This window comes from Branchiostoma floridae, chromosome 2 (genome assembly GCF_000003815.2).
Source record: "Branchiostoma floridae strain S238N-H82 chromosome 2, Bfl_VNyyK, whole genome shotgun sequence".
Taxonomy (NCBI): domain Eukaryota; kingdom Metazoa; phylum Chordata; class Leptocardii; order Amphioxiformes; family Branchiostomatidae; genus Branchiostoma; species Branchiostoma floridae.
Window position 1 is genome coordinate 32348490 of NC_049980.1, and position 11371 is coordinate 32359860.

An 11371-nucleotide genomic window follows, 5' to 3' on the forward strand; every position below is an offset into this window, starting at 1 on the left:
CACTACCTTTAGTTTTCATCTCTTATACGTGACAATTGAGCAAAAAACAATGGTGTGTAATTCCATGTAAAATCATTCAGACCCTGACTCGCGATTGTCAACAAGAAAATTCATGAAGAGCACCAGTTGAGATTCTGTGGGCATACCAAAGTCATGTTTCCTTTTGGTAAAAATGGGTACCTGACTTCGGGTTGGGGAGGTAAAAGGTGGTGGGGGGAGAGGGATGGGCTTAACCTTCCAATGCCGTGCCCTAGACACGTACAGTGGATAACAACCTGTGGCCCCTACAGCCTCCAAAAGGCTATGGCACTACCTTTAGTTTTCATCTCTTATATGTGACAATTGAGCAAAAAACAATGGTGTGTAATTCCATGTAAAATCATTCAGACCCTGACTCGCGATAGTCAACAAGAAAATTCAGGATGAACATCAGTCTGACATTATGTGGGCATACCAAAGGCATGCAAAGGCCGTTCTTTCCTTTTGGTAAGAATGGGTACCTGACTTCGGGTTGGGGAGGTAAAAGGTGGTGGGAGGAGAAGGATGGGTTTTCCCTTCCAGTACCATGCCCTAGACACAGTGGATAACAACCCACTGCCCCTATGGCCACAAAAAGGCTATAAGAGTATCTTTAGCTTTCATCCATTTTGTGACCTTTTTCCAGTTATGGAGGCCATGTTGGATTCCCCGAGGTCATCTGGGATCATGCACCAAAATGAGGCTGAAGTTGGGTATTCTCCTATGTAGCATGTATTGCTGACGTAAAGAAATCCAACATGGGGGCTGTAACTGGAAAGAGGTCTATTAGAGCAAATAAATGACGTAATAGTTTGCAATTCAATGAGGTAGAAATCATTATTTCAAGACCCTGACTCACGATTGTCAACAAGAAATTTTCATGGATAGCACCAGTCTGACATTCTGTGGGCATACCAAAGTCATGCGAAGGTCGCCTTTTCCTATTGAAAAGAATATTCTGCGCTGTGTGGGAGTGCATCTCCATTCCAATTAGATTACAAGGTATTACTGTACACCGAATGTGGCCATGCATGACAAACACACTTCTTGGAATAACGCCGGTAAAATAGAGATATAAAATTCATTTCATCAATCAGGAACATGCCATGAATGATAATCGTCACATATCGGGGCAGTCTCCAGGACCCGTCCCTCTGTTCAAGGATCAGGAAATTTGTTCCTTGGGAAGTAAAAAAAATCACCTGCTGCAGCGTGCAAAATAACCACTTGCACATTGCAACCACTTTTTGCTTGGTGCAACTTCAGCGTGCAAAATACCCACTTGCACACTTGCACATTGCAACCACTTTTTGCTTGGTGCAACTTACTTCTAAACTCAGGTTGCACAGGGTGCAACTTAGATTTTGAGCCTCAGAACTCGATTTTGTTGTCAATTTATATTACTTGGAAGAAATAAATTGGCCGAGGCAGCTCCATTTTATATCAGCCAAACATGTCAGTAATTGCTGATTCCTCAGCAGATGGACATTATCAGAAGAACAGAACAGCAGCAATCACGCATGCTTATAAGTAATATGATAGTAAAAATTTATGTATCTATGTATGTATTGTACTTTTTTTTCAGAAATTCGTGAATTGCAGGTGGTGCAACTTGAACTTCAATTGTGCAACCTAGTTTTTGCGCCAGGTAGCACTAAAGTATTTTGTACACTGCCTGCTGTCAAAAATTTGATATTTGTGACATGAAATCAATAAAACTGTACTTTTGCAAGCTGGAAGAGATTATGATTATCATACGATCCCAACAATGAGTGGGATGGAATCAATACAGAGCTGGAGACAACGTATTAACGTTACATCCACAGGGCTAGACAACCTTCCACAGACTCCATGGCCCTATTCAGCAAATGTATTAATCTCCAAGCAGATCCTACAATGGCATAAAATAGTACCAAACTGGCCAAGGAGTGTAGTCAGCCGAGAGGTGTCCATTAGCCATGTAGCCTAGCCCCGGTAGCCAAACACACTCCTAGGCCGACTTCACTCCTCTGCCAGCTTTTGATACTATCTTATGCTACCGTAGGATCTGTTTGGAGATTACAAATGTATGTCTGTATTGATCATTTCCTCCCGCCAGAACCAACTTTTCTGTGCCCAAAAATGTAGAAAACATATTTCTATGCATTTTGGCCTGTAGTAGGAAAGAAATCATTTTCTCTTTCAGTAATAATAGAGCACTACAGTTTAAAACAATGTTTCAACTACAAGATACCATGATATTTTTCTCCATCTGGAAATTTTGACAACTTAGTTATTATTCTCAAAATATTGTATCATTATCCTGGCTTCACAAGCCAAATGCTTGAGGTATTGTGTACATAAGAACAATGCTGTTCAAAAGACACGCAGCGTCACACATAAAAAAAAGGCACACGTGCAAAGATTGAGGAAATAATGTCCCAGGTACTGTGTACATTGCAGCAAATAAGCAAACACACATTCATGTAATGGCCTAAACTACACAATAGTGGCTGGGCATACGATAGTGTTTCATGTCCAATTTCTTGACAGTATTTGTCTTGTAAAGAGAGAAATTCAATACTGTTCCATATGTTCATGAAAAAGAAACAAATGCATTTTAAAAATGATCTTGTATACTGATCACAATGCAAAGAGAGATATTCAATATAATTGTTCTATAATGTCCATCAAAAAGAGAAAAATAAAACAGTTGAAAAATCCTTATATTTGGCCTTATTTTGATTGAAAATCAGGATAAAAATATAATTTCTTTGCCAAACTTCAGGCCTTGAGAAATGACACCATGATATGTTTTGATAGGTACGTGTATTGACTTAAGTTTCTGTTGCAATAGGATTGTTTCTATCAGGCCCCCTTTCAAGTACAAAGGAGGTACGCAATCTTCAATTTCATCCAGGGACTATCATAGAAAATGTAAAAGTGTGACTGAAAAGTCAGCAAAAATGACAAACCATTCGTTTTTTTCTACACAATTGGTTGAACGATCTGTCAAATTTTAGGTCGCAGAAAGAGCGCAGCAAGAGCGCCATCCTAGTGGTAAGGAGGGCATCAGCAATCTATTCGGTTAATTGAGGCATATTGACACACATTACACAATGCCAGTTCCACATTTTTAGCTGGTTGCTTATATATAACATGCTCCCTATAACAGAACACATTTTGCATAACTCAGCAAAAATTATAATTGTTTTGTGATCTTAGAATTAAATGGACTCCAGGAAGGATAGATTTCGTGATTGTAAAGTCTAATGGAGATCAATATAAACAAACAAACAAACAAACAAACGTTGTCCTTGACCTACCCGAAGTGCTGGCTTCTTGACCTTCATCGGTCCCAGCATGTCTTCCGTCTGACTGGGCAGTCCAGTCTGCTCCTGGGGGAAGAAAACACCTGAAGTTCAGTTTTGAATAGACGTAGAGCTTCATCTAGAACGTGTCTTGGCATAAAAAAACATTTTATTTGAAAACAACCCCATACCATCTGCTCCTGGGGAAGAAGACAACATGAGTTAAGTTTTGAACAGACATAGAGGTGACTAGGGGTGGGTACAGGTACAGTCCAGGTCCAGAGGATCACAAGTTTTCATAGACAATATATAAGGTCCAGGTTAAGGTCCAGACCTGGACCTTATTGTCTGTGAAAACTTGTGGACAATTATACTAAAAACAATGGACCATTTTATGCCCAAAAGTTAGTTACTCAAGCAACTGGATATGGTTTTGGAGAAGATCATTTTGCTACAAAGTGGTCCATTCAAAATGGTCCATTTTGCTACAAAGGATTGTCTTCAGTGAAGAATCCGCTAGAGTACCGTTACCGACCCCTAGACTAGAGGTGACAGTTTTCCATCTAGAGGTTTGAAAGTGTCTGGGCATTAAAAAAAAAACATTTTATTTGAAAACAAAAGAGCCTGGCAAACCAATACCAAGCAATAATGGTGGTAACTACGGAAATCATCTGATCTGCATGATATATGATATGATATAATAGATTACATAACTTTATTGAAAATTCGCAATGGGACCTGGCCTCAACTGAATTGAATTGAATTACAGACTTGCACTTAATCTGTTACGCACAATAATGAATGAATGAAGACCTTTATTGTACAATCATACCCACTGGGTTCAGTACAGCTCACAAATAATGAAATAGTCATTTATTCCGGGGCTAAACTAAAGATATACCAAATTTCAATTCTTTTCTATCCATAGTTTCTGAAGCTAAATATGTTGCAAAACCATTGCAAATAATGTTATGCCCGTCCATCATCAAGACTCTAAACAGAACCTCCATTTTCACGGAGGTGATACAGGGCTCGAAATATTGGGTGCATGTGCACCCAGGTGCACCCAAAATTGGAGCTGTGCACCCAATTATTTTCTTTGGGTGCACAAGGTGCACTCAAATATTTTCTTAGGTTTATGTATGTAAAGATATCAAAGTATACTAGTATACAACATATTTTTGACATCTAAGTTAGAAAGATGATGGAAATGTCTGTTATGGTACTTGTTTAAGAATTTGATAGCTTGTAACTAAGTTTTATTATTAGGTTATTACTTAAATTTAAGTGGTGCACACAAAATTTTTTTAGTGCACCCAATTTTTTAAGCTGGGTGCACCAGTGCACCTAATCCCCAAATGAATTTCGAGCCCTGTAATAACTCATGTGCTGACAGGTCCCGACATGTTACAGTGTGTTGACTGACTCCATATCAACATGTTGGTGGCTAACCCCTCATGTTTACCCTTGGTAACCCCAAACAGTCCGGTAACCAGTGGAAGTAGGTTGACATGTAAACTGGAACTACTCAGGGCTGTCGGGTTATGAACCGAGAAGTAGAGCAAAGGTCACATTGTAAACATGCTGATACCTCCATTATACAAAAGGATGGAGGCATCTCCCCCCCCCCCCCCAAAATAATAATAATAAGTCACGATTGTTTTCTGGGGAGGGACACTCAGTTGTAGCTGCATACTCGTTTTGGGAGGTAAAACGGGGCCTCGTCTTTCCAGAGGGATTTAAAATGGGGACCCAAACTGTGCGTTCCTTCTGAAACACAGAAGCCCCCTGCTGTAGTGGCTTGCACAAATGTGTGGCCCAAGGGCTACAGTAATGGAGATGGGCGCCACCCCTAAGCACCTTTTACAGATGTATGGACAACTTTAACTATCACCAAAAAAAATTGACAAAAACAAATTTTCCTAGGCTTAAAATTACCGATTCAAAGAAGCAAATTAACAACATGGGCTCCGAAACAAGTGGAACAGAAAAATAATCTAAACCTGAAGACAGCGCACTGCTTTGGATGGTAGCAAAGTGTTTCTAGTCAAAAGTCAACAAGTGGTTGGTGGAAGGTCAACATGTCAGCATGTTGTTAAATGTCAATGAAGTAGGTTTAATGGCAACAGCTAGCATCGTAAATCACGTGTACACGTTAGCGTGTTGTTAAGGCCTAGGAAAAAACTGTTGTCTTTCCAGTTTCAGTCCTGAAAGAATTAGGGTCGGTAGTTAGGGATTATCTCTTTTATTTCTTGTGATCTATTTTAGTCTGACATATTGCAATACTGTTGAACAAAGTAAACTGAAATACATGAGGACACCAAGTCAAGTGTCTTTCAATGCCAAACTTGAATGTTGTGCATAATAGAAACATTTATCCTTCATTAGATAGGACAAGCAGTGTTTTTACTCCAATAGGAAGCAGGCTAAATAAGAATTCTAACTGGAAGCTATTTGATTTGACTCCACTGCCCACCCAAATAAAAGTCGGGAGGTTTTTCTAGGGTAGGTAGGGAAACAGCAAACACATATTTTTTTTCCTAGGCCTATATATCAATAAAAGTAGGTTTTATAGCAATAGCCACATGTAGTATGGTAAGTCACTTGTACATGTTAGAGTGTTGAACATTTTAATTTTAATTTTTTTTAATTTAAAAATGTCGATAAAGTAGATTTATGGCAACACCTACCACAGCAAATCACGTGTCCAGACAAGCGTCTAGCTTTAGGCCAAATTACTCAGTGAAAATCTCATTTCCCCATCTATTACAAATCTAAGTCCCTGCTAAAATAAACCAGCAGTATACCAATCAAATCTAAAAATCAGTTCCTAACCTCCTTGGTTATATGCAGTGCTACTGTGCAGAAGCTCCCGAACGATCATGCAACAATAACAGCAAATCTTTCCTTACCCCACGACAGCAAGATCATATTACCTAGTCATAGCAAACAGTATTAGGTATACACAATGGTCCTATCAACAAAACACATCACATAAGCATGACACAGATTAGCCTACAACTACTTCCCAACAACAAGACCTCCTTTTCCATAGAGTGCTAGACTAGGGTGACTGAATAACGATAATGAGACGTGTGGTATTGTTGCTGATAGCTTGTAACTCCTCCCCCATCATTAATAGCAGACAGGCTGCTTTTGTTGCACCTGTTACTTACAAAGTCCTTTGTGTCGACTAGACGGTTGACAAATGGGTCCCATTTGCTGCCAACCAGGATAATTTCACCCAACATACAGCCACGAAACCACAGGTGAAATGTAAGACAGGGAAAGGCCGAGATCCTAATGGCATGGTGGTTGTTGGTTTATGCTTAGGGCCTAGAAAAAAGAATGTTTTGGTTTCTGGTTGTCCAACAATCCCTAGCAAAAACCTGCCGATCCTAACGTTTACCACTGACAAGAGACATCAAACGCTGAAGCTTGATCTCACATTTGAGTCATCAAATTAAATTTTCAGAAGATTTCATGTAAGAATGGGTGATAAACATAGTACCTCTTTGTGCAGTTAATTTTTTTTTATTGATAATGATATACTTGTTCCTCTTGTTCAATGTATATCTGAATAATTACAATACGATGTTGAAAACACCAGTGTTCTGACGCATTTTGCATTTTCCTGGATCACTTTGGCAAGCACCCAAAAGAGAGAGAGAGAGAGTTCCTACCTACATGTATACTGATAGTGATAACAATTTTTCATTACCGTAAACAGAAACAGAAGATTAATTTTCCTCGGCCTTACACGTGAGAGAGGCCTCACCTGCTTGGCGCACCATGTTGACACGAATTCCATCCCAATGTTTTCAGACAGAAAAAAAAACACACCTAGCACATGCACCTCCACATGCCCTCCTTATGCAGGGCTTGAAATACCACCTGCATATGCAGGTTAGTGCAGGTAAAATTGGAGCTGTGCAGGTATTTTTTGGTGTCTACCTGCACCTAACCTGCACTGGTCCATGTACTGGGATTTTTTTAATACATAAATGTTCTATGATGTATGATGTATGTGAATTGTTATTAGCTGCATTGACTGTTACCACCTATTATTAGGTATAAAAGAAAACATAGCAATGGTTCCTGAACAATTTTAGTATGATCCATACTTCCTAAATTCAGAGTGGTGCAAGTAAAATTTGTCTGGTGCAGGTAATTTTCAACATTACCTGCACCAGTGCAGGTGTGCAGAAAAAGTATTTCGAGCCCTGTTATGAAAGGAGACCCACACCCCAGGTGTAATAGCCAGCTTAATAACCCTCAATCAAGATAATTGCTTCAATCCAGACGTGTTACATACGAGCTGCTGTATAACATGCCTCACTCCATGTGAGAAATGATGGGCCTGTCATCAGGAGTTAGACACCCTTACTGTGCAGCTCATTAATACCAACAGTGCACAAAATTGCGCGGAGGCTGAGACTGAATGACTGATGCGACAGGAAGAAGCTGCCAGCGTTCAATAATTTTTCACGTCACCACTTTGAATTTAAAGGCTTTGTTGTCTGCCAGCCATTTCCCAGAAGACTCAAATGATGAATATTTAGTGTTTTTTTCACTTTCATCTTTTTTGGGGGGAGGGGAGGGGCTAATTTGACTAATTTGTTGAGTTGTAAGATTTAAGCACCAAGCACATCCCAAGTGCCTTCCTTTTTTTTCAACATTTAGAATTCTTTTCTGGTGTTGTATTTCTTTAATGTTTAAATTCTAATATTTGTCTGTTCCAATAGTACTAGAAAAGAGTACAGCAAAATACAGACAAATCTCCAAATCCTTACATATGCTTGTAGATTACTTAAAAAGTAACTAGGGCAAAGGAAAACAATTATGCATCCATAGAAATTGCTCTGTTTGATATTAATGCGACTTGATAAATACCTCGTTGCTAATCACTGCTAATTCACAACAGTGACCCCCTTACTAATCCGAGGGCTAAGCCTACATGTCACTAATCCAAAACCATTCAATATGTACCTTCCAATACCTAGCCAGAGATACAGTTACAAGCATGATAATCCAATCTGACAAGATTTGAAAACAAGGCAGGCCCTTAGGTGCAAAAGAGTGCATTGATGCAATAAATACAATGTAGATCTGTGCAACTTGAAATCTCACAAAACACGCAAGGGTTATACTTATAGAAAACAAAAGCATCTGGGCTTCTTTGTAAGCAATATTTCGTATTTAATATTGGCTGTAGCTACATCAAAGAACATCTCCTCCATTTTTTTTCCTCCATAGCAAATGGTGGTTTGTCATGAAGTGACTATGATACTGATAGCTCAGTTGGTATTTGCACACTGGCTAGGCCCGTTCGGTAAAGAACTTAACTCTCATCAACACGTTTATGGCAAATGAACACAGATCAGCCTCAAAATGAAAATACTAAATATGTTGCAAAGAAATGCAGAATATATGCAAAACATGCCATAATATCATACCCCTTAATTTTGAGTCACATCGTACGAATACCAATATGTTATCATATGTTGTGCAATATTGAATTCCACTTCAATGCTATCTAAATGCTATTATGTATTGCATAACATACAATTTTTGGTGGGCCCCAGAAGTACTGTTCTGTTCAAAAGGCAATGGGTTTTGGAAGCAATTAAGAAACGTACATCTCAAAACATTGTTCCTTTTTCATAGTAGCATTTTCTGAAGAAAAAATCAAACAGGTTGTATCAAAGAACTTCCGAATGCAAATTAAAGTCACTCTCTCTCTTGTGGCTAGGTTTGGCTTTTAAGATATTAATCTTTAAAAGTGAATATCAATTTTTGGATTCAATGTTTTCTGGCATTTTTTGTCCTTTGCAGAATTGATTTTAAACACTCAATTCATCAACATAAAATCAAGATGAAAATAACTGTCATGATGTCAAATCAGTCATTTATCATCCAAGCTTTCTTACCATTATGTTTTACTATTAATGCAATTTTTATTATCATACATCAAACAAATTTGCTGTCAACACTGTGACTGTTTTCCAAGTAAACAAAGAGTCAGACCATGCTGTGAGCTCTGGGGGAACTGATCTGGGATAAAATACGGTATGGAATCAAAGGATGCACCGTGTGGTAATTCAAGAAGGAGCTTAAATTTCAAAGCTACTTGTGCAAAACTAAACCTTCGTTTATAATGTTACATAAAGCAAAATTTGAATGAATCATCTTGAAATTTGATAAATCAAGGAATGGGCCATGGTATGATATGCAAGATGTGCTAAATGTTTGTTGTTGTTTGTTTTTGTTTTTCTGAAGAAAATAAAGATGTGCGCCCTACCTTCATATTGGTCCGACTTGTTTGTGTCTCGGCCTCGAAGGTTATGGTGCCCCTTCTCTCTTTCTTCACGGCGAGAGTCTGCACCAGGGTGGGGGGATCGCCGTCTGTGGCCTCAGTCTTGATGCTGATGGGTCCCACGGCCCCGTGGTGGATGTGAGTGTGGTAGGATCGGGAGAAGCCTGAGGGGTGGGGGGAGTTGGAGCCGCCGTCGGAGTCTCTACAGTACACCACTCCGCTCTGAGACACATGGATGCTGGGCGCGCACCCCATGGCGACTACACCTCATGGCAGCGCGGCGGGGCGGCCGCAGGGCGCTGAGCACTCCCACACACAAGCACCGGCACCTACACGGCACAGCAACAAGCGTCAGGTATTACAGTACGTACGTGGACTCAAGATTGGAAGTAAAAAATTTCCGCGAGCAGCCCGATCTAAATTGATTTTTGCCGGGGTCTGGATGGAGGGAGGAGGATCAGTATCGCCCGGCCCCTCTGTTACCCATCAGATCCGCCGCGCCTGCCGTCAGCCCACTATCTCGCCGGTCTCAAGCAGAACAAACTATCGATAAACGGCCATATCTATCACTCTGACCGGCTGCTGACAGAAATCGATGGCATTCGGCGGTACACCACGGCGGGCAGGCGGGCAGTATGGTGCGGGAGACAGACGCAAGCAGTGCGGCCTGAACTCACTCTCCTCCCAGCTCTAACGGGTTAAATCTCCGGCCGCGTCACAATCATAACAAGCACGGACTTTCACCCCGCGGTTACACAAAGGGAAGCTACCTACCCTAACGTTGACCAGCGACAAAACAGCCTAGGATATACAAGCAGCGACCCACAATCGGTCCTCAGAGTGGAATCTCTCTCCGGTAATTGGAGATAAATTGGCAGAAAGCAGCAGCAACAAAACCGCGCCGGGCTCGGCCGACACTTCTCTCGCAATAACACAGACGCTGACCAATCAGGGCGCAGGGATGGAATCACGTGATGCGAAAGTGACGTCAATGGCGCAAGAAGTTTGATTGGAACAATATGATGAACAGGTGGTGGTCTTAGAAACGGGAGGGAAAATAAAACATACAGACCCGCTGGAAAACCAGACACGCCGAGAAAGCTCATTAAGATAATTGATGTCACGTATCTGTTTGGGAACTTGGCGTGTGTAAATGCCAGCTGATTGTGGACTGCTGGATTTTGTTATTTCGGTGGTTTCTGTCTACGTTGATCAAGACATATGACGTAATGCGTTCGGTCCAGTATCAGCGCATCAGTTTGTGTCTGTTATATATTTCACTCCATCTCCTACCAAATGCAAAAATGGACGATTCCATATCAGCTTTTTGCAAATGGCCCCAAATCCCCCAATAAGTAACTTTTGAAGTGCTGTATGCAAAAAGTGTCAATGGATTCCTGTGGGTACCTATGTATCATATGATATTTCAGATGTAATACCAGGATACAGGGGCCCAAATTAACAGACTCAAAAATACGATATACGATACATACCGAATTATTTGTCCCATCGAGTGTGTGTGTGTGTCTGTGTGTGTGTGTGTGTGTGTGTGTGTGTGTGTGTGTGTGTGCATGTGTGGTGCGTGCATGCGTGTGTTCGTGTGTGTGGTGCGTGCGTGTGTGCGCTCGTGTGTGTGTGTATGCGTGCGTGTGAGCGTGCGTGTGTTTGTGTGTGCGCGCGTGTGTTTGTATGCGTGCGTGTGAGCGTGTGTGTTGATGTGTGATTGTACGTGTGGGCGCGTGTGTGT

The 11371-nt window shown here is 40.8% G+C and overlaps 1 protein-coding gene across 1 annotated transcript in view; it reads right to left on the reverse strand.

Moving 5' to 3' along the window:
* Window positions 1-10371, reverse strand: part of LOC118405865 (high affinity cAMP-specific and IBMX-insensitive 3',5'-cyclic phosphodiesterase 8B-like) — a 47005-nt gene extending 36634 nt beyond the window's left edge. Inside the window, exons 1-2 of the mRNA XM_035805726.1 lie at window positions 9610-10371; window positions 3324-3395 (exon numbers count right to left, since the gene is read on the reverse strand). Of these exons, the coding sequence (XP_035661619.1) occupies window positions 3324-3395; window positions 9610-9879 (342 nt within the window). The 5' untranslated portion in view covers window positions 9880-10371. The remainder of the gene's footprint in view (window positions 1-3323; window positions 3396-9609) is intronic.
* Window positions 10372-11371: the final 1000 nt, after the last annotated feature.